We start from the raw sequence: 25204 nt of genomic DNA, 5'->3' as shown, positions 1-25204 counted from the left end.
CTGCTTTAATACAGTTTCAGACATTTCTCATCGTGATTGTTTATATGCATTTAAAACCCGCATTTTGAGGAGCTGAACGATATATCTTTGTGAGATGACGCGCGGGTATTTTCGTTTATTATAGCTCAAATGAGCATGTGACGCGATATTCTTTTATGCTGCTGAATGATCTCCGTTTCAACGCAGTAAATGACAAGCTAACTTACCTGATTCTGCTTCAGTCCAGTTTACTGACATTTCTCGTCGTGAATGTTGTTAATTCCTTATTTTAAAGAGTTGAACCAACTTCGTGTTGCCATGACATGCGCGTCTTCACTACGGCACGTGCGTCATTGTTTATGCGTCTCATTTGTCATTTCCTGAAAACTGCTTCAATCTAGTTTGCAACATTTCTCGTGGTGAATGTTTATATGCATGTTATCTCTCGTTGTAAGGAGCTGAACCATAACTTGTGTTGTGATGACGTGGGCATCCTCACTACGACCCGCCCATTACGGCATGCTTGCGGCTTTCTGTTCACACAGAGGGTTATCCGGGTATCTGACTAGGTCCTCTTTCCGGCAACGATCCCAGAAGATTAACTGGACGAGTTTTTGTTCACACAGACGCTTGTCTGGCAATTTTACGGGTATTTTCTGGGACCAAAGGTCTGTGTGAATGGGGTTCAATAGACACAGAGACTAAGAGATTTTAACCTTACCATGTTTAACTCAATAAACAGACACCAAAAGGGCTTGTGTCTGTAACTTAAGAATACAAACAACGTCTGATTTCCAACAGATATTCTATCAAAACCGGTGGCTACCAAAGACTTTAACGTTACAAAACAACACTTTAGCATCTAGTTAGCAAACACGTTAGCGTTGCATAATTGTTGCCAATATATCATTTCAGTTTTCTCTGGCTCCATAATGTAATTTAAAAGTTAGGACTGCTGATAATTTGCATGCGATTGTCTCATGCATCCCTTCAGTAAAGCCGGTTCATTGATTAGTAGTAAATCACTATCAGCTGCTTTCAGAAGCGGCAACCGGCAGCCGGTTCTGAGAGAAGGTGATGCCGCTTTACTACTAACGACGAGATTCGCGTGACAATCGCGTGCAAGTTATCGTGCAGCCCTGCTTAATATGTGTTTACTTACGGGTTGTGGATTTAAGGTCGGATCCAACAAAGGACTGCAACATTTTTGATGAGTAGATTCCTGGACAAACCAGCACTGAACTGCCACACACGAAGCAGTCACTTGTGAAATGTTTAGATCCGACGGCTAAAGTTGAACTAATTGTTGAGGAATTTCTAATTAAATGAATATTAGCCATTGTTCACGTATATTAATGTTTTCAGAAGCCTTTGCAATGATTTAGTTTCCTGACATCCATCACTTGAACAGCATTTTCTCACGTGGTGTGATGGAGTTTGTTTAGCAACAAGGGGGTGGGGCAGTGGATGGTGGACAGTGCTCGGGGTGGAGATTTAAGGCGGCGACTGTCTCACGGTGACGTAGCAAATTCACGGAAGTACAAACGAACCGTTTTAACTCACAGCTACTTCAAGCAGGCTGTGTGAATTTGACTCTTAAGTGACTGTTTTGAAACTTATATGGTACTTACATAGCTCCTAGACCTCAGTTATCATGAAAAAAGCCACAAAATTTCACTTTTGACCATATGTGACCTTTAAGTTACTGCGTTTCACTATTGCTTTGTTAGAAGAGATCGCTTGATATGTCCTGTTGTAACATCTGTGTCTAAACACGTATGTTTGACTGTTTTAATTTACTAAAAACATAAAACGATTAATAAAGGTACAACACTTAACAATACGATTGTAATTTAACGGTAGAAATATGCAAAGGAAGGACTTATCCTCCGCAATTTAGATTCTGATGCCCACTTACTGTGTTGTATACGGTAATTTAGGCAAGTTGTGTTTGAACGGTCAACTGTGGTATGTAACGTTACGTGTATCTAAGAGCAACCTCACAAGCACAATAGAAATATACAAAGTTATTGATAAGAGCTTATCAGCCGCAGTTTATAATCTGATGCACGCTTACTGTGTTGTATACGGTACTTTAGTCACGTCGAGTTTAAAGTATTGTTTCTACTTTACTATACGTATTGTCATTTATGTGTATCATCTTTAGCACCCAGAATCTTTTGTGGCTCAAACATATATGTGTTCGGCTGCTATTTTCACACATGTTTTTATAACATTTCCCCACATGAAGACGTCCAATCATAGCAGTGGGTGTTTACGTCCAGGTCTTCAATGCGGCCCGCCCCTTCAAACGAAGCTTTTCTCCAGAGAGCCACTAATCCATGTTACAAAATAGCGTAGTACTTATTTTTTTTTATGTTTTTGAATGTAAAAACCACGCGAACATCATAAGTAGACCTCAGACAACAGTATAAAACAATAAAATCGATAAATTCACCGCCCCTTTAAGGCTCTTGGCGTGCATAGAGTTACTTGACACTGGCACACACATCAGAGTTGTCGGCTGTTAAGTTCAATTCAATTCAATTCAATTTTATTTATATAGCGCTTTTCACAAAAGTCAATTGTTTCAAAGCAGCTTTACATAAATAGAAGCAGTGAAAAGTATGAAGGTATATTTGGTGCAAAACAACTGCACACCTGTGACAGTGGAATTTGTATTTGTAGAGATTATCCACACATGTGTATCAGTAAATTTGAAGTCACAGATGAAGAGTTGCAAACTTGTAGATTTTTTTCTTTCCCTCAAATACAACACAACAGTTACACATTCACAAATCCTTCAGTGCAGCTGCACGAATCCCATTTTACAAATCACAGATTAAGAAACTTAGAAGGTCACGGTTTTTGCTACAATTGCTGCAGTAAATATGGTGCAAAACCTACTTGAACACCTGCATCAAAGTATGTGAAGTCACACACAAATTTTGTACATTCGCAAATAAGTTTGTGCATCTGTGCGATGAGAGTTGCATTTGTGAAAAAAAAACTTTTCACAAATATTTTTTTTTATTTTTGAAAAATTTTCTAGCACAAACACAAGTACATAAATACAACTGCTTGAATCTGCTGCTACGAGTTTCAAACACTCTTTTTTTGTGTGCTCTCTGTTTTGCACCAAATATCTCAAGATAAGTGGTGCAAAAGTGATTTGTATACCTGTAGGCTATGTTCAACACTTCCCACCAGGTGGCGCCCGACACTCACTGAAGCAGAGTTTATTAATTACCAGCAATATTTCAGCAAGGTAAATCGCCTTTATCAAGGTATTATTTTCACCAAGTAGAGAACAATATAAATGGGAGTGCTAATTATACACAGATGAAGGTAATTACATACAATATTCCAATGATTCATTAGTAAACAAAATATAAGTTCCATAAATCTCAAACCATCAATATAAGTAGATTAAAAAATACAAGCAGCAAATAAACACATAGGCCTACATATACCTTATAGGCTTTAATATACCTAAAAGGCCTCCTGTCTAAGTAAAAATTGGTCCAACTCACCTCACCTTCTAGATGAAAATACCCTCTCAATTCCTATATACAATAATGAAGTTATAGGATGATTAAGTTCAACAAAATGCAGTGCTAATGGAAGGTTCATATTTCTGCATATTATTGCACTCTGATGTTTCACGATGCGTGTTTTATACTCTCTATTTGTTTTCCTACATATGATTTTCAACAATGACAGTGTTAAAGTGTTTTCTGTTGGTATAGATGGAGAAGAGAGGTCCGATCTAACTAATTTATCTCCTAGATTACATTCACCTATATTCAGTTAGCCTATGTTTACTTTACTGACACAACAATGTGCCCAGGATGGTAAAATAATTATTTCAATGTATTACTAATAAACAACACAAGTCTTGTGCATACTGACATGGTTTGACATCTATAGTTATTTGATTGTTTTTTTCTGATGTGTTAGAAGTCATATATGTAGAGCAGAGAAATAAGAAATTTTTTTCTGGGGTGCATGCCCTAGAAAAATACATATGGACCTTGGTATTTATAAAATCCTCTGTACGGCCCTGCTCATGACAATAAGAATCCACTCTCAATAGTGTATGACGAGCTGTAGGTTTTTTAATCGGATCCCTATGTAAAAAATTACAAGCTACCCACAAGTCTAAAAAGCTGATTTGATTTGGGTTAGCATCCAGGGTAAATGTTAAGAAATCAGAACAACTGTTTAGATAATAATAAAAAGAATTTAGTTGTTCAGTAACCCGATTCAAAAAGACAGAAATAATCATCCAAATTAGTATATTAGAAGAAAAAGCATGTATCTTAGTTAAATGTAGGCCTATGTTTGTATTTGCTGCTTGTATTTTTTAATCTACTTATATTGATGGTTTGAGATTTATGGAACTTATATTTTGTTTACTAATGAATCATTGGAATATTGTATGTAATTACCTTCATCTGTGTATAATTAGCACTCCCATTTATATTGTTCTCCACTTGGTGAAAATAATACCTTGATAAAGGCAATTTACCTTGCTGAAACATTGCTGGTAATTAATAAACTCTGCTTCAGTGAGTGTCGGGCGCCACCTGGTGGGAAGTGCTGAACATAGCCTACAGGTATACAAATCACTTTCGCACCACTTATCTTGAGATATTTGGTGCAAAACAGAGAGCACACAAAAAAGAGTGTTTGAAACTCGTACCAGCAGATTCAAGCAGTTGTATTTATGTACTTGTGTTTGTGCTAGAAAATTTTTCAAAAATAAAAAAAAATATTTGTGAAAATTTTTTTTACACACATGCAACTCTCATCGCACAGATGCACAAACTTATTTGCGAATGTACAAAATTTGTGTGTGACTTCACATACTTTGATGCAGGTGTTCAAGTAGGTTTTGCACCATATTTACTGCAGCAATTGTAGCAAAAAACGTGACCTTCTAAGTTTCTTAATCTGTGATTTGTAAAATGGGATTTGTGCAGCTGCACTGAAGGATTTGTGAATGTGTAACTGTTGTGTTGTATTTGAGGGAAAGAAAAAAAATCTACAAGTTTGCAACTCTTCATCTGTGACTTCAAATTTACTGATACACATGTGTAGATAATCTCTACAAATACAAATTCCACTGTCACAGGTGTGCAGTTGTTTTGCACCAAATATACCTTCATAGAAAAGCACAGAAAACGACAGATAGCACAACAAAATACATGATAGCATGAGCAGTTAAATTTGCTGCAGCTATGACTCAATATTATAATTGCACGTATTACTAAAGCAACGTATAGAATAGGGCTGCATAACGATTAATCGTGATTAATCGTTTGTAGAATAAAAGTTTTTGTTTACATCATATATGTGTGTGCACTGTGTATAATAATTATGTATAAATAAATATACACACATGCATGTATAATTTTAAGAAAAAAAATATTTATAGATTAAATATTTATATATAATATAAATTATTTATAAATATAAAAATTTATATACACATGTAAATACGCCTAAAATATCTACATGTATGTGTATTTATTTATGCATAATTATTATACACAGTACACACACATATATGATGTAAACAAAAACTTTTATTCTGCAAACGATTAATCGCGATTAATCATTATGCAGCCCTAGTATAGAAGAGGAAGCTAGGTAAAGCCCAAAAAGGCTGCCTCCCCGGGGTGAAAAACCCCCTAGGAGAAAAAAAACCCCCGGGCTTTTATCCGAGGAAAAATAAGTCTTAGGAGGGAAAAACCCTTGGGAGAACGGAAATGGAGATTTAGCGGAGATTAAGCGGTTCTGCCGGTGATCGTTGGTCAGGTATCAGCTGGGCATAACGTTGAAGGACAGCCAGTAGATCAGAGGTGTGCCGACTTTCACATCTACCGGGACTGGGTCTGTTTGTCTCGTCCTCGGGTCGAGGACGAGACAGGGAGAGAAAAACAAAATCGTATTAGCGTAGCGGCCGTTCATATGTATTGAAGTGTCACTCAGTGATGTGGTTTAACTCAGCTTAGTTCCAGACAGACTAAATATTGCGGCATAATTATGTTATCCACAGTTGAGGATTTAGCAAATTGGGGGCCCAATGCGAGGGTATATATGGTAAATAAGGGTCACCTTCCGATCTTTAAGAGAAAATGAAACCTGACGACCCGTTTGACTAAGGCCTAAAGCCCCACTGTCGTCGTTAATGCAGGTTCAGTGGCAAACGGGTCTATATTGTATACCATTTACAGGACCAGGAGAAAACGCCAAAAACATCGCAACCCGACCATACGTGTTAACCCGTTTGACTAAGGCCGGAAGCCCCACTGTCGTCCTTAATGCAGGTTCAGTGGCAAACGGGTCTGTATGGCATACTATTCACAAGACACACGAAAGCGCGAAAAACGCAACCCGACCATACATACCAACCCGTTTGACTAAGGCTGGAGGCCCCACTGTCGTCGTTAATGCAGGTTCAGTGGCAAACGGGTCTGTATGGCATACTATTTATAAGACTTACGATAGCGCCAAAATCGCAACCTGACCATACGTGCCAACCCGTTTGACTAAGGCTGGAGGCCCCACTGTCGTTGTTAATGCAGGTTCAGTGGCAAACGGGTATGTATGTGTGCACAAAAAGGTCAGATAAAGGCGTGTCTCTTTAGTGGCTCACTAGCACCCCCGTTTGTCTAAAATGTGGGGTTTCTTTTACCTAAAGTCCCCAAATGGGTCAGTAACAACATAAAATAGTCCACCGATATTTACCCACTTGATGCACTTGCCCACCGTGCATCGTTTTCTCGGAGGCACCGTGTAGCGGTAAAAAAAAAAACGTGCGAGGGCCCGCCATTTCTTATGTAAATCTCTTGCATTCAAAAGTTGTATGGCATACTATTCACAAGACACACGAAAGCGCGAAAAACGCAACCCGACCATACATACCAACCCGTTTGACTAAGGCTGGAGGCCCCACTGTCGTCGTTAATGCAGGTTCAGTGGCAAACGGGTCTGTATGGCATACTATTCACAAGACACACGAAAGCGCGAAAAACGCAACCCGACCATACATACCAACCCGTTTGACTAAGGCTGGAGGCCCCACTGTCGTCGTTAATGCAGGTTCAGTGGCAAACGGGTCTGTATGGCATACTATTCACAAGACACACGAAAGCGCGAAAAACGCAACCCGACCATACATACCAACCCGTTTGACTAAGGCTGGAGGCCCCACTGTCGTCGTTAATGCAGGTTCAGTGGCAAACGGGTCTGTATGGCATACTATTTATAAGACTTACGATAGCGCCAAAATCGCAACCCGACCATACGTGCCAACCCGTTTGACTAAGGCTGGAGGCCCCACTGTTGTCGTTAATGCAGGTTCAGTGGCAAACGGGTATGTATGTGTGCACAAAAAGGTCAGATAAAGGCGTGTCTCTTTAGTGGCTCACTAGCACCCCCGTTTGTCTAAAATGTGGGGTTTCTTTTACCTAAAGTCCCCAAATGGGTCAGTAACAACATAAAATAGTCCACCGATATTTACCCACTTGATGCACTTGCCCACCGTGCATCGTTTTCTCGGAGGCACCGTGTAGCGGTAAAAAAAAAACGTGCGAGGGCCCGCCATTTCTTATGTAAATCTCTTGCATTCAAAAGTCCACCAAAAAACAGGCCAATCTCAACAAAACACCGACAGTGATTTAACAGTCGAGATGCACGCCCCCAACATTTCTATATACCCGCCCATGTTCTACATCAGCCGGACGTACACAGCAGAATCATCTGAAGTTTTGCAGGTATTTAGAAGAAACAAGCAAGGACATAAATGGCAGAACATGGAAATAAATGTGATGTTTCAGGCACTACCAAATATCGGAGCAATTCAATTTAAAGCTGTTTGTTTACTCCATTTCACTGCGGACAGTTTTTTGAACCTGGTACAATATCAAGCAGGCTTCTCTCAGGGTTTGATACTGAAAAAGTCGGCAATATGGCCCTAGGGATGGGACAGTATGAAAATTTCATATCATGATTATAGTGACCAAAGTTATAACGCTTATCAATATTATCATGTTTTTGTTAAAATAAGATGGAAATGTTCAAAAAGAACTCATACACACACTTAAAAAAAAATTTAAGTTTTATTTTTGAAAATCACAATTTAATATTTCATGTCCCTGAAATTATTTCTGTGGTAAAAAAAATCTGTCTAATAAGTTAACCGTGAATGAATACAATATATTAATGCCCCCTTGACCAAAAAACTGTTGCATGTCGGCACCTACGTCAAACTGATTTTGGCTGGACAGGATTTATAGCAAGTTTTCAAAATCACAGTAATCAAACACGGTTGTAATGATAATCAAATTTTAAACGATAATACTAACCGTCTGGACGTTTTATCGTGGTTAATCGTGAAACCGGTACTCTTCCCATCCCTAAAATGGCCATTACAACCCCTAGCACACACCGTAAGTAGTGATTTTATTACTCTTGATTTCAGTTTAAATTTAAAGTTTCTTAGTGAGCAAACAACATTAATGATAATTTACAGTGTTGTCGAGATTGAACGAAAGATGCGTCTGTAGTAAAGTTAACCTTAGCTATTGTTAACTACCAAACTTAATGGCATAGATTGTATGACAACCTATTTACGCGGATGTTTATATTCATTCCTGCCGGTGTTTTCATATAATTTTACTTAATACTAACATAACTGAAGTGCGCTAGTGTTTGTGTCACTCACCTTAAGCGCAAATTCATTTTAACTCTTTCACCGCCAGCGTTTTTAAAAAAAGTTGCCCGCCAGCGTTTTTCATGATTTTCAACAAAGTTCAATGCCTTCCAGAAAATGTTCTTCTTTAAATATATAAACATACAATATACCAAATGAAAGAACAGACCCTCTGCTTTCAAAAAAAAAAAAACGTTTCATCCTACCTTCAGTGGTTCTTTTGTAATCAGCTTTTGAATATGGATAGGTTTCTGCAAAAACACCACATTTTGAGCAAAAAGCAGAGATAATTCCATTTTTGTGACAGACTTTTCATAGAGATCCCATTCAGAGCGATCTTTAAAACAGACACGGACATGCAGCTGCTTGCCATAGGGCAATACTTCCGGGTTTAACAAGTTGCGGAAGGGCACCACCTTGTGGATAATGGCGGTATTGCGGAAAGACAGAAAATCTCGTCATTGGCGGGAATGCGTTTTCTCTAAATTGACGAGATATCTCGTCAATGGCGGTGAAAGAGTTAAACTTGACATTAGGAAGTTTTCCCTGAGCAACACGACTCGCTGACAGCAGTTTGCCTTCATCTAGAAACTGCTCAAATAACGTGACAACAGCGTATAAAATCCTTACAGGCACTGTCATAGTATTTCTGTTTTCTTTACGGCACAGAATAATGAAACACATCCATAAGAACGTGTTTGTCATTTAACATTTAACTAAAAACTCCATGTAAACAGAGGTGAAGAGGTTAGCTCCAGTCATGTAAACATTTTGCGATTAAGTCCTGAGCTGGTGATGTGACTCTTGTTGGGAAACAGCCAATCAGAGGGCAGCTTATTATTATAATTATTATTCATAACCCTTTCAAATAAGGTAGTAACAGACCATTAAATTCTGAGGGCAAAGCCTGGGGTTGTAAATGGAGATGTAAAACTGTCTCTGGATCATTTTTTTACTTAAAAAAGCCACATACCTTATATTTAGATTTATCAAAGAACATTGTAATATATTATTTCCATCCATTCTTGGTCACCTTTAAACTCAGTGGTTGATTGACAGGTGAGTAGGTGGTCCTTAACTGCTTTCTGAATGCATGTGACCAAACAAATATTTGCACTATGAATGTAGTGTAGCCACATGTTTTAACCACATGTTTTTACACCCTTTTTATTTATTCCATACGCATGTAATTTTTTTCACAAATGAAAGGGAGGCTGTGAGGGATAGATGTACAAGCAGTTCAATGAGTTGCACATTTTTTTTTTTTTTAGTTGATCTCTTTAAGCGTTTTTGAATTGTTAAACTATAATTTTAACTATCTTTTTCCGCGTAGAGTGAGTCAGCTAGTTTTGACAGAAAATCACATAGTGTATTGAAAACAAACTTTTTAAAGGAACAGTTACCTGAAAATGATGATTATCTCATTTACCAGCCAATTAAGGTTGAAAAAATTATACCCTGACTGAATTCTAATGGGGCGAAAAAGTTTAAATGTACAGTATGTGTCTTTAGTACATTTATAAAAAGGACTGTGGAAAGGACCTGATTAAGCTTTAGTAATTCAGGGCCATTGATTTTTAAAGTTTAATTGAAATTATATAAGTAAGTTTGGATGTCATCAATTTAAAGGTAAATTTGTGATACCATTCCTTTTATCTAGATTGAGGACACACTGGAGAGGGAGGAATCCACAGCGCATGATGTAACATGTTTCTCTGATTGGTCCACTTTTGAGAGTAAGTTTGTTAAAGTTTGATTATTTTTGATAAAATAGTTTTGACCTTGACTAGACCAACTTGCTTATAATGCCTTAACACAAACATAAACATGGATAAACTGCTTTTTCGAGAAAAAAAACCCACATCATTTTTATTCATACTTAAAACACATAATTACTGCTACTAATTCTGGAAAAATACTCACTTTTAGTGAAAGCGACATTATAACCCATGCTCGAAATGTAGCTATTTGCCAGCCATGAAATTTAACTTTGGGTTAAGACCCTGCCTGACTCTGCAACCATTAGGCCACAACCTGTGAATCAGTTGTTTTGATTGTTGCAAGTGATTGTGCCAGGGGTTTTATACTCTCTTTTTAGCCCCAATTATAAATGCTTGATTTGTGTAGATTACTGCTAATAAATACAGTACTGTGAAAAAAAATCTTAGGCCACCATGCCAGAATTAGATTTTTTGTTTTTGCAATGTTGTAGTGATCCTATATAAATGTCTCTTTAATAGAATACATCCAGAAAATACAGGAAATGTGTATATAGTATTAAAAAACTGTATAAAAATGTAAACTGATGTGTCAAGTTTTTAGGGAAAACTCCCCTTCCACTTGAGCAATAGCAGGAAACTGCAGGATCTCTTAAACCTAAATAAAATGAAATCCTAATTTCTAATTTTAAAGAAATTAGTATTTTTACTTCATTCTGCTAAAAAATGCTCTGTGTTCCCAACAATGCCTAAAGACATATAGGCTGCATTTACACTTCAAATCTTAATGCACAGATCCGATGTTTTGACCATATCTGATTTTTTTTGTCCTGCCTGTTTATACATACTTTAGATATGCCTCATTTCTGATGTCCGTGTTTACATTAAACTCCCGCCCATACAGAATGCGGGCTTAACTGGCTATAGTGTTAGCTATCTAACGTTAATATCATCATCACTTATTAAAGTAAAGGCCATTGTTAATGATTACCTTCGGCATCATCATCATCCACACTGTCTCTCTGTCATCACATCTTCCTCTGAAAAACTGTCGAGATTTTTGAGTGGTCGGCAGCTAGGTTTTTCGCCCAAAATTTGCTCCAGTTGCTCATAAAATGGGCAAGTCTTTCTGTCTTAAATACAGCGGTATTACTACAGTATTCACGACAGGACGACATACTGTTGTTGTGATCCTTAACTTCCAAATACTTGGCTTTAATGCTTTTTATTTTGCGTTGGCATTGCAGTCAGGTGCAGCCGCGTTTAACTCCTCATTTCAGGTGCAAAATGATGATGGTCAGCGCAAGACGTCGGGTAACACTGACGTCATAATAAAGCTCAATCGGATATGTGTGTTTCTATGCTGTTCGGATATCTATACATTTGTGGCTCAGATCGGATAGGAAAAAAAATGGATTGCGGTAAGTTTTTGGGTGTACACACGTGCAGAAATATCCTATCTAGTGTTGTCACGATACCAAAAAAAAAAAAAAAAAAATATTGTTTCGGTGCCGATACCAAGTTAAGAATCGCGGTTCCGATACTTTTCAATACTTTTCTTGGAAAGGGAGAAACACTCTCAAATCTCATTGCTGTGCTTTATTTTAAAACCAGGACAACATTCTAAAAATATTACAAACTAATAAATGAACATATGAACAGCAGATATATTAAACATTTAAACAAAATATGAAAAACTTCTCTATATGCAGTGGTTATAGTGATAACTGCTAACATTCACTTAACCATTTCATTACCATTATTAATAGGTAATAATGAGCCTAAATAATAACCATATGTTTTTAAGCTGTGATATATGGATTAATATAGGCTAATGTTTCCTGTACTTCAATGTCTGATTTATCTGTGGTTAATTTTATATTTGAGTCCATAATTTCTTACAATGCTTTTCACAGATGAAATACACCTCCTTTGTGTAGGTCTGTGCTCTTTAAATGCTTTAAAGGTAAAGACTGTTACATGAGGAGTTATACCAGTAAGTATGGTGCCACAAAATAAAACTTTTTTTTGGTACCATAGGAATGAGTCCTGATTTTTTTTTGTGCATTTTTCCTGTATTTTTTTTGTATCTTAATAAAATAGAAAACTTATAAAACAACAAGTCTGGTGGTGGTGGCCTAAGACTTTTGCACAGTACTGTAAATTATGGAAAAATTAAAATAAATTACAATAAATGAATCATGGGTGACAAATTCATCTGTCAATAGGGTGTATCTACACCAGTGTTTTTCACATTCAACCCTGGAGAGCCGGTGCCCAGCAGAGTTTAGCTCCAACCTTAATCAAACACACCTACAGGGCTCAACGCAAACATTTTTTATATGGTTCAGAATTTTACTTGCCTTGCCAAAATTTTCACTGGCCCCACCAAAAAAAAGATTTCAGGTCACATATTTAAAATAATAATTCAAAAGTCAAAAATAATTGTATGAATATATCTGCAAGCAGCGATGGCAGGCCCTCGCACGTTTTTTTTTATTGCTACACGGTGTCTCTGAGAAAACGATGCACGGTGGGCATGTGCATCAAGTGGGTAAATATCAGTGGACTATTTCATGTTGCTACTGACCCATTTAGGTACTGTAGGTAAAAGAAAGCCCACATTTTAGACAAATGGGGGCGCTAGTGAGCCACTAACTAGACATATTTTCTCTGACGATTTTGTCAACACTTAACAGCCGACAACTCTGATGTGTGTGCCAAATTTGTAGTTAATCTAAGCACACCAAGAGCCATAAATATGCCTGAAATTATAGTAAATTTTGGCGCATTGCCATGGCAACAACATTCGAGATATCAAAAATCCCTTGGCAATTTATCATCTCCAATGTCTCGGCATCATGTTGACAACTTCTGTAGTCATTTGCATGAATTTTCTAGAAGGAGTATTTAAAAGTTCACTGCATGCAACTGTAAGACTTAAATATGCCTTTAAAATGAAAGTAAAGTTTGACGCCTTGCCATGGGAACAGTGTTCAAGATATCAAAAATCCCTTCACAATTTATCATCTCCAATGTCTCGGCATCATGTTGACCACTTTTGGTGTCAATTGCATGATTTTTCTAGGAGTATTTAAAAGAACATCGCATGGAACTGTTAAAAAAAATCCAGCTTTGTGACTGACACACTTCCTGGCGCCTGGTGGTGGCGCTATACCCGGACGCATGAATCCCCTAGGAGGAGTATTTAAAAGTTCACCGCATGCATTTTTTAAACAATCCAAAATAGCCAACTTCCTGTTGGGTGGAGCTTAAATGTTAGAGGGCGAAAGTTGTTCGGGTCGATGAGATCTATATATGTACCAACTCTCGTACATGTGCGTACATGTTTGCCCGATCTGTGCAACAATGTTTGTTTTTTGCATTACAGGGGGCACTACAGAGCTCCCTTGCCACCCCCGTATTCCAGCCTTTGCATGAGCCTAGTGGCACGCGACTCTGGCGTGTGTGCCAAATTTCAAGACTTTTTGAGTATGTTAACTCTTTCACCGCCAGCGTTTTTTTTTTAAAGTTGCCAGCCAGCGCCAGCGTTTTTCATGATTTTCACCAAAGTTTAATGCCTTCCAGAAAATGTTCTTCTTTAAATATATAAACATACAATATACCAAATGAAAGAACAGACCCTCTGCTTTCAAACAAGAAAAAACGTTTCATCCTACCTTCAGTGGTTCTTTTGTAATCAGCTTTTGAATATGGGTAGGTTTCTGCAAAAACACCACATTTTGATCAAAAAGCAGAGATAATTCAATTTTTGTGGATATTTAATGTTACTGAGCCATTTGGGGACTGTAGGTAAAAGAAACCCCACATTTTAGACAAACGGGGGTGCTAGTGAGCCACTTAAGAGACACACCTATGTCTGACCTTTTAATGCACACTTAACAGCCGACAACTCTGATGTGTGTGCCAACTTTTAGGTTAATCTAAGCACGCCAAGAGCCCTAAATATGCCTGAAATAAAAGTAAAGTTTGACGAAAGTTTTTCTAGGAGGAGTATTTAAAAGAACATAGCATGGAACTGTCAAAAAAATCCAGCTTTGTGACTGACACACTTCCTGACGCCTGGTGGTCGCGCTATACCCGGGAGTCACAATAGGCACATCGATGCGATCGGAATCTTCAGACGAACAAACGCCCCGCATGACATCCCAATAAGTTTTTTTTTGCCTTACATATTAGACACTTCCTGTTTCTCTGAATTCGCCATGAATTTGTCGCCTCACCATGGCAGAGCCGTTCGAGATATCAAAATTCCCTTCGCAATTTAGCAAGTACAATGTCTCGGCATCATGATCACCACGTTTGGTGTCAATCCCATTAATCCCCTAGAAGGAGTATTTAAAAGTTCACCGCATGCATTTTTTAAACAATCCAAAATAGCCGACTTCCTGTTGGGCGGAGCTTAAATGTTAGAGGGTGAAAGTTGTTTGGGTCGATGAGCTCTATATGCGTACCAACTCTCGTACATGTGCGTAAATTTTTGCCCGATCTGTGCCCCAATGTTTGTTTTTGCATTACAGGGGGCGCTACAGAGCCCCCTTGCCACGCCCGAGTTCCAGCCTTTGCCGGGTCCTAATGGCCGACGACTCTGACATCTCTGCCAATTTTCAAGAGTTTTTGAGTATGTTAAGGCCCCCAAATTGGCCCGAAACGTAAAAAAAAAAAAAAAAAATATATATAGCTGCAAGCAGCAATGGCGGGCCCTCGCACGTTTTTTTACCGCTACACGGTGCCTCCGAGAAAACGATGCACAGTGGGCAAGGGCATCAAGTGGGTAAATATCAGTGGGCTATTTAATGTTGTTACTGAGCCATTTGGGAACTGTAGGTAAAAGAAACCCCACATTTTAGACAAACGGGGGCACTAGTGAGCCACTTAAGAGACACGCCTATGTCTGACCTTTTTGTGCACACTTAACAGCCGACAACTCTGATGTGTGGGCCAACTTTAAGGTTAATCTAAGCGCGTCAAGAGCCTTAAAAATGTCTGAAATAAAAGTAAAGTTTGCGGCGTTGCCATGGGAACAGCGTTCGAGATATCAAAAATCCCTTCGCAATTTATCATCTACAATGTCTCGGCATCATGTTGACAACTTCTGGAGTCAATCGCATGAATATGCTAGAAGGAGTATTTAAAAGAACATCGGCGTCAACTGAAAGGCTTAAATATGCCTTTAAAATGAAAGTAAAGTTTGACGCGTTGCCATGGGAACAGCGTTCGAGATATCAAAAATCCCTTCGCAATTTATCATCTACAATGTCTCGGCATCATGTTGACCACTTCTTGTGTCAATCGCATGAAAATCCTAGAAGGAGTATTTAAAAGAACATCGCATGGAACTGTCAAAAAAATCATGTTGACCACTTCTGGAGTCAATAGCATGAATATTCTAGAAGGAGTATTTAAAAGAACATCGGCGTCAACTGAAAGGCTTAAATATGCCTTTAAAATTAAAGTAAAGTTTGACGCGTTGCCATGGGAAGAGCGTTCAACATATCAAAAATCCCTTCGCAATTTATCATCTACAATGTCTCGCCATCATGTTGACCACTTCTTGTGTCAATCGCATGAAAATCCTAGAAGGAGTATTTAAAAGAACATCGGCGTCAACTGAAAGGCTTAAATATGCCTTTAAAATTAAAGTAAAGTTTGACGCGTTGCCATGGGAAAAGCGTTCAACATATAAAAAATCCCTTCGCAATTTATCATCTACAATGTCTCGGCATCATGTTGACTACTTTTGGTGTCAATCGCATGAAAATCCTAGAAGGAGTATTTAAAAGAACATCGGCGTCAACTGAAAGGCTTAAATATGCCTTTAAAATGAAAGTAAAGTTTGACGCGTTGCCATGGGAACAGCGTTCAACATATCAAAAATCCCTTCACAATTTATCATCTACAATGTCTCGGCATCATGTTGACCACTTTTGCTGTCAATCGCATGAAAATCCTAGAAGGAGTATTTAAAAGAACATCGCATGGAACTGTAAGGCTTAAATATGCCTTTAAAATGAAAGTAAAGTTTGACAGGTTGCCATGGGAACAGCGTTCGAGATATCAAAAATCCCTTCGCAATTTATCATCTACAATGTCTCTGTATCATGTTGACCACTTCTTGTGTCAATCGCATGAAAATCCTAGAAGGAGTATTTAAAAGAACATCGCATGGAACTGTCAAAAAAATCCAGCTTTGTGACTGACACACTTCCTGGCGCCTGGTGGTGGCGCTATACCCGGGAGTCACAATAGGCACATCAATGCGATCGGAATCTTCAGACGAACAAACACCCTGCATGCCATCACAATAAGATATTTTTTGCCCTAGATATTAGACACTTCATGTTTCTCTGAATTCGCCATAAATTCGTTGCCTCGCCATGGCAGAACCTTTCGAGATATCAAAAATCCCTTCGCAATTTAGCAAGTTCAATGTCTCAGCATCATGTTTACCACGTTTGGTGTCAATCACATGCATCCTCTAGGAGGAGTATTTAAAAGTTCAATGCATGCATTTTTTAAACAATCCAAAATAGCCGACTTCCTGTTGGGCGGAGCTTAAATGTTAGAGGGTGAAAGTTGTTTGGGTCGAAGAGATCTATATGCGTACCAACTCTCGTACATGTGCGTACATTTTTGCCAGATCTGTGCCCCAATGTTTGTTTTTGCATTACAGGGGGCGCTACAGAGCTCCCTTACCACGCCCGAATTCCAGCCTTTGCCGGGTCCTAATGGCCGACGACTCTGACATCTCTGCCAATTTTCAAGAGTTTTTGAGTATGTTAAGGCCCCCAAATTGCCCTGAAACGTAAAAAAAAAAAAATAATAATAATAATAATAATAAATCCGAGCAAAAACAATAGGGCTTCGCACCTTTCGGTGCAGGCCATTCTGGCCTGCTCCTCGGTGCTCGGGCCCTAATAAACGGAGCAAAAACAATAGGGTCCTCACACCCCGGTGTGCTCGGGCCCTAATAAACGGAGCAAAAACAATAGGGTCCTCACACCCTGGTGTGCTCGGGCCCTAATAATAAATATAGCTGCAAGCAGCAATGGCGGGCCCTCGCACGTTTTTACCCCTACACGGTGCCTCCGAGAAAACGATGCTCGGTGGGCAAGGGCATCAAGTGGGTAAATATCAGTGGGCTATTTAATGTTGTTACTGAGCCATTTGGGGACTGTAGGTAAAAGAAACCCCACATTTTAGACAAACAGGGGCACTAGTGAGCCACTTTAGAGACACGCCTATGTCTGACCTGTTTGTGCACACTTAACAGCCGACAACTCTGATGTGTGTGCCAACTTTAAGGTTAATCTAAGCACGTCAAGAGCCTTAAAAATGTCTGAAATAAAAGTAAAGTTTGCGGCGTTGCCATGGGAACAGCGTTCGAGATATCAAAAATCCCTTCGCAATTTATCATCTACAATGTCTCGGCATCATGTTGACCACTTCTGGAGTCAATAGCATGAATATTCTAGAAGGAGTATTTAAAAGAACATCGGCGTCAACTGAAAGGCTTAAATATGCCTTTAAAATGAAAGTAAAGTTTGACGCGTTGCCATGGGAACAGCTTTCGAGATATCAAAAATCCTTTCGCAATTTATCATCTACAATGTCTCGGCATCATGTACGCCACTTCTGTAGTCATTCGCATGAATATTCAAGAAGGAGTATTTAAAAGAACATCGGCGTCAACTGAAAGGCTTAAATATGCCTTTAAAATGAAAGTAAAGTTTGACGCGTTGCCATGGCAACAGCGTTCAACATATCAAAAATCCCTTCGCAATTTATCATCTACAATGTCTCGGCATCATGTTGACCACTTTTGGTGTCAATCGCATGAAAATCCTAGAAGGAGTATTTAAAAGAACATCGCATGGAACTGTAAGGCTTAAATATGCCTTTAAAATGAAAGTAAAGTTTGACAGGTTGCCATGGGAACAGCGTTCGAGATATCAAAAATCCCTTCGCAATTTATCATCTACAATGTCTCTGCATCATATTGACCACTTCTTGTGTCAATCGCATGAAAATCCTAGAAGGAGTATTTAAAAGAACATCGCATGGAACTGTCAAAAAAATCCAGCTTTGTGACTGACACACTTCCTGGCGCCTGGTGGTGGCGCTATACCCGGGAGTCACAATAGGCACATCGATGCGATCGGAATCTTCAGACGAACAAACACACCGCATGGCATCACAATAAGATATTTTTTGCCTTAGATATTAGACACTTCCTGTTTCTCTGATTTCGCCATAAATTTGTCGGCTCGCCATGGCAGAACCGTTCGAGATATCAAAAATCCCTTCGCAATTTAGCAAGTACAATGTCTCTGCATCATGATCACCACGTTTGGTGTCATTTGCATGAATCCCCTAGGAGGAGTATTTAAAAGTTCACCGCATGCATATTTTAAACAATCCAAAATAGCCAACTTCCTGTTGGGCGGAGCTTAAATGTTAGAGGGCGAAAGTTGTTCGGGTTGATGAGAACTATATGCGTACCAACTCTCGTACATGTGCGTACATGTTTGCCCGATCTGTGCAACAATGTTTGTTTTTGCATTACTGGGGGCGCTACAGAGCTCCCTTGCCACGCCCGAGTTCCAGCCTTTGCCGGGTCCTAATGGCCGACAACTCTGACATCTCTGCCAATTTTCAAGAGTTTTTGAGTATGTTAAGGCCCCCAAATTGCCCCGAAACGTAAAAAATAAAAAATAAAAAAAATAATAAATCCGAGCAAAAACAATAGGGCTTCGCACCTTTCGGTGCAGGCCATTCTGGCCTGCTCCTCGGTGCTCGGGCCCTAATAATCCGAGCAAAAACAATAGGGCTTCTCACCTTTCGGTGCAGGCCATTCTGGCCATTCCACATTTTTTTAACGCTACACGGTGCCTCTGAGAAAACGATGCACGGTGGCCAGGGCCTCAAGTGGGTAAATAATCAGGGGCTATTTAATGTTGTTACTGACCCATTTGGGGACTGTAGGTAAAAGAAACCCCACATTTTAGACAAACAAGGGGGCTAGTCAGCCACTAAATAGACACGCCTTTATCTGACCTTTTTGTCAACACTTAACAGCCGACAACTCTGATGTGTGTGCCAAATTTAAAGTTAATCTAAGCCCGCCAAGAGCCTTAAATAAGCCTGAAATAAAAGTAAAGTTTGACGCATTGCCATGGGAACAACTTTCGAGATGTGAAAAATTCCTTCGCAATTTATCATCTACAATGTCTCTGCATCATGTTGACCACTTTTGATGTCAATTGCATAAACATTCTAGGAGGAGTATTTAAAAGAACATCGCATGGAACTGTAAAAAAAATCCACCTTTGTGACTGACACACTTCCTGGCGCCTGGTGGTGGCGCTATACCCAGGAGTCACAGTAGGCACATTGATGTGATCGGAAACTTAAGACGAACAAACACCCCACGTGTCATCACAATAAGACATTTTTTACCTTAGATATTAGACACTTTCTGTTTTTCTGATTTCGCCATGAATTTGTCGCCTCGCCATGTCAAAACCGTTCGAGATATCAAAAATCCCTTCGCAATTTAGCAAGTACAATGTCTCGACATCATGATCACCACGCCCGTGTTCCAGCCTTTGTCAGGTCGCAATGACGGATGGCTCTGTTGTCTGTGCCAAATTTCAAGAGTTTTCGAGTATGTTAAGGCACCCAAATTGCCCAAAAGTGTAAAAAAATTAATGATAATAATCCGAGCAAAAACAATAGGGCTTCGCACCTTTCGGTGCAGGCCATTCTGTCCTGCTCCTCGGTGCTCGGGCCCTAATAATAATCAGAGCAAAAACAATAAGGCTTCGCACCTTTCGGTGAAGGCCATTCTGGCCTGCTCCTTGGTGCTCTGGCCCTAATAAATCCGAGCAAAAACAATAGGGCTTCGCACCTTTCGGTGCAGGCCATTCTGGCCTGCTTCTCGGTGCTCGGGCCCTAAATATACATTTTATTCATCATTGATTAAGACAATTGTCCATTTTAAATGTTAACTCTAATTCTTGTCCTTGTAATTAGAGGGCACCGCTGCCTTAACAACTCTTTGCTCTACCAGCTGACGGAATGCGCAACAGTGTCTACAAAAACCAATAAGGTAGAAGAAACTTAAAAGTGTCTCGATGGTAACATTGCTTAAGAATTTAGTTTATTTACTAAAATATTTTAGTGACTGAGGGCGAAGCACTGGCCCGATCGGCAAGGGACAATACTTTTTACTGGCCCGAGCATCTCTCACACTGGCCCCGGGTTACTGGGCAGTCCTTTATGTTGAGTCCTGACCTACCTGTGATTTTCTAGTGATCATTAAGATATTAATTAGCTTGATCAGGTGTGTTTGATTAAGAGCTAAACTCTGCAGGGCACCGGCTCTCCAGGGTTGAATGTGAAGAACACTGATCTACACTATTATTGCATCAATAATCCAAAACCTAGCCTTCGCCAAGTTTCAGTTTAGATTCATAGACCACAGTTTTATAGTTAATAATATAAAAAAGACTACTTTATGCACCTTTAACCCTAATGATACTTAATCTTTTAATAAATATTTACATATTTCTGTCTGTGCTGCAGCCCATGAAGTGGAAATGGCAATCTCAGACCCCAACTCAACCAGTCTACTACACCAACAGGATACGGAGCACATCCACAATATTCACAACAATGAAAAACTGACTGTTCAAAATCACTCTGCCATTAACATGAGCACCACGTCTACTCCAGACACAGTTACCATTAACACAGGTATTCATTAACACTGACACAGTGTTGACATGTAAATAATTTATATTCTTAACCGTGTGCATCGTTCTACTTGGTTAAAACTTGAATCTTCTGTAGTTACATCATGTACTAAGACCGACGAAAAAAAGTTGTGATTTTGATTGTCTATCTGTCTGTCTGTCTGTCTGTCTGTCTGTGTTCTGACCACATTGTGCATGATAAGGTTTAATTTTGAGAAAGTTTCTCATTATTTTGAGATACCTAGTCATTATTATGAGAAAGTATCACAGTGTTATGACATACTGACTTTGCAACACTAAAAGTGGAAACTTTAAATATGAGTTTTCTTGGCATTTCAAAATTTGATCAATGCATTTTATGTAATTCAAATATAATTAGCCTAAATAAAATGCCTTAAGTTGTAGGTTCAGTCTTGGACACTTTTGATAGGTAGATCTAGCCTTTCATCAAGGACAAGGTTGGGGATAAAAAGGTTGGTGACCATTGCTCTAGAGTAATGTTGGCCGCACTCTTGCACCTGTTTTTTACGCCAGCTTCTGCACCTGACATGTCCTGTTCCTATTAAAACCAGTCTTGGAAAACTTCTGTATGACTCTAGCCATTTAACAATAATGGCTTTATGTTAAGTTATTTTCCAAAGACAGTAAATCTATACTGCTATACAAGCAGCACAGTGACTACAAATATATTCAAATATAATTTCTATAGTATTGTCCCTTAAGAAGATACACTTAACCCTCTGGGGTCCGATCATTTTGGGACACTGTCAGAGGTTCTGACATGCTCTTACATTTGGTCTTTTTTTCAGTTAGTTTAAAACATAATAATGGCAAGTATCTCATAACAATGCGATCAGCACAATCTGGGCCACAATATTATGTGAGCTAGATGTATGTACATGTTTGTATTTTTGAGAGAAAAATTTTATGCATTGTTTTTAAAAAAGCAAAATTTTTAAGTCACTGATATAAGTCCACAAAAACTAAACATGTTTTAACAAGACTTTTCTAAACATAATCTAGTAGTCTAGAGTTTTTTCTATAAAAAGATGTGACAATCATTCTGCCTACTCATTCACATAAAACAATATATTGATTTAGAAATTGTAAGATTAAGAAGTTAACAATATAATCAAAATTGAAATGAAGGTCAGTAGGACATTTTCAGTTTATTTGGAAACAAATCCTATTCAAAAACTTAACTTGTATAAACTAAGAAACTGATACACAACAGAGCTGCTCATGTTACCATATAACTTTATGTTCAAAATGTGTGAATATGTTTTTTCCACTTCATAGTGTTCTACTGATGAGAGGGATGCATGCCTGTAAGAGAGTTCGAAACAGCTGTTATAATAAATTGTCCACAGAAATACCACATAAGCTTAACGTTACATACATAAGTGATGGGTAAATATCACTGATAGCACTACATTCAGATAAACTATCATGTACATAAACTAAATGTGACCCCGTCACGGAAACCAGTGACACAAGTCGGCAGCACAAGTTTCGAGCAAATGAGAAACAAAGTTTTTTTTTTCCAAAATTTGTGATTTTCGTTTTATTGCAGAATCTGTTAGTTGAGATCATGAAGAAGCATTTCCATGTTTTAGAGAGCAGTTTTTGTATATTTAAAAGCGTACATTTTGTGGTTGAAATAGGCTTGTTTTTCCGGAGATTCTAGTGTGTATATTTACATACTGTATAAGCTTGTGTTTTCGCCTCCGCCCCCAAAGGGAACAGCGTGACTACTAAATAAGGATAGTTCGCCCAAAAATGGAAATAATGTCATTAATGACTTACCCTTATGTCATTCTAAACTCTGAAGACCTCCGTTCATCTTCGGAACAGTTTAAGATGTTTTAACGTTAGATTTAGTCCGAGAGCTTTCTGTCCCCTTCATTGATAATCTATGTACGGTTTCCATGTCCAGAAAGGTAATAAAAACATCATCAAAGTAGTCCATGTGACATCAGTGGGTCAGTAAGAATGTGTTGAAGCATCGAAAGTACAGTTTGGTCCAAAAATAGCAAGAATTATGACTTTATTCAGCATTGTCTTCTCTTCCGGCTCGAGCGTGACATCACGTGACTGTAGTGACGCGGCTGCCCTGTTCCTCAGACATGTTTGCTAAGTTTTTTTTTTTTTCAAACTTATAGCGTGTGTCTTCACAGACTGTAAACGAAGCTCGGCCGCACAAAACAAAAGAAAAATAAAAGAAGCTGAGGCGGAACAAATAACAGTCAGCCGCATCGTACGTCAGCTGCGTCACTGACTTTATGCAGCGCCGCAGTCGGATGACGTCAAAGTACCGTCATCTCTCTGTCAGTTCTTGCAGCGCAGCATGAAGTCAAATACATACAAGTTACACAGAGATCGTTGAACTCTTTATATAATTGGATACATGTTTTGTCTATCAATATTTTCCATGAAGTCATTGGCTGATGGAGGAACGAGCGAGCGATTGGTAACATCTCTAAAGGACGTCACGTTTTCGACGGAGCTGTTTGGATTATCTATTATACTACAACCCCAAATCAGATAAAGTTGGGACACTGTAGAAATTGTGAGTAAAAAAGGAATGGAATAATTTACTAATCTCATAAACCTATATTTTATTCACAACAGAATATAAATAACTTATCAAATGTTGAAAGTGAGATATTTTAAAATGTCATGCCAAATATTGGCTCATTTTGGATTTCATGAGAGCTACACATTCCAAAAAAAGTTGGGACAGGTAGCAACAAGAGGCCAGAAAATTTAAATGTGCACATAAGGAAAAGCTTAAGGACTAATTTGCAACTTATAAGGTCTATTGGCAACATGACTGGGTATAAAAAAAGCCTGTCAGAGTGCAGTGTCTGTCAGAAGTCAAGATGGGCTGAGAATCACAAATTCCCCCAATGCTGCGGCGAAAAATAGTTTTCTGAGTTTCTCAGAGAAAAATTGCAAAGAGTTTGAAGTTATCATCATCTACAGTGCATAATATCATCCAAAGATTCAGAGAATCTGGAACAATCTCTGTGCGTAAGGGTCAAGACTGGAAAACCATACTGGATGCCCGTGATCTTCGGGCCCTTCGACGGCACTGCATCACATACAGGAATGCTACTGTAATGGAAATCATAACATGGGCTCTGGAATACTTCCAGAAAACATTGTCGGTGAACACAATCCACCGTGCCATTCACTGTTGCCGACTAAAACTCTCTAGGTCAAACAAGAAGCCAAATCTAAACATGATCCAGAAGCACATGCGTTTTCTCTGGGCCAAGGCTCATTCAAAATGGACTTTGGCAAAGTGGTAAACAGTTCTGTGGTCAGACGAATCAAAATTTGAAGGTCTTTTTGGAAAACTGGGACGCCATTTCATCCGGACTAAAGAGGACAAGGACATCCCAAGTTGTTATTAGCGCTCATTTCAGAAACCTGCATCTCTGATGGTTCGGGGTTGCATGAGTGCGTGTGGCATGGGCAGCTTACACATCTGGAAAGGCACCATCAATGCTGAAAGGTTTATCCAAGTTTTAGAGCAGCATATGCCCCCATTCAGACGTCGTATCTTTCAGGGAAGACCTTGCATTTTCCAACATGACAATGCCAGACCACATACTGCATCAATTACAACGTCAAGACTGTATAGAAGAAGGATCTGAGTACTGAAATGGCCAGCCTACAGTCCAGATCTTTCACCCACAGAAAGCATTCATCGCATCTCAAAGAGGAAGATGCGACAAAGAAGACCTAAGACAGTTGAGCAACTAGAAGCCTGTTTTAGATAAGAATGGGACAACATTCCCATTCCTAAACATTGGTCCTCCTCCAGCTGTTCCTTGTATGTACATTTAAATTTTACGGCCTCTTATTGCTACCTGTCCCAACTTTTTTGGTAATGTGTAGCTCTCATGAAATCCAAAATGAGCCAATATTTGGCATGACATTTCAAAATGTCTCACTTTCTACATTTGATATGTTATCTATATTCTATTGTGAATAAAATA

General features: G+C 38.9%; 1 protein-coding gene across 3 annotated transcripts in view; it reads left to right on the top strand.

Annotated features, from left to right (window-relative positions):
- The window catches only part of zfpl1 (zinc finger protein-like 1), a 136421-nt gene that overhangs the window by 56913 nt on the left and 54304 nt on the right, over positions 1-25204 (top strand). For 2 of the 3 annotated variants that reach the window (XM_065284610.2, XM_065284609.2), the window contains exons 5-6: positions 10362-10437; positions 21028-21198. In XM_065284610.2, coding sequence (XP_065140682.1) covers positions 10362-10437; positions 21028-21198 — 247 coding nt within the window. The remainder of the gene's footprint in view (positions 1-10361; positions 10438-21027; positions 21199-25204) is intronic. The other variant, XM_065284611.2, reaches the window with a different exon arrangement.

The sequence above is a fragment of the Paramisgurnus dabryanus genome, chromosome 5 (genome assembly GCF_030506205.2).
Source record: "Paramisgurnus dabryanus chromosome 5, PD_genome_1.1, whole genome shotgun sequence".
Taxonomy (NCBI): Eukaryota; Metazoa; Chordata; class Actinopteri; order Cypriniformes; family Cobitidae; genus Paramisgurnus; species Paramisgurnus dabryanus.
This window is presented reverse-complemented; position numbering and strand designations above follow the sequence as displayed.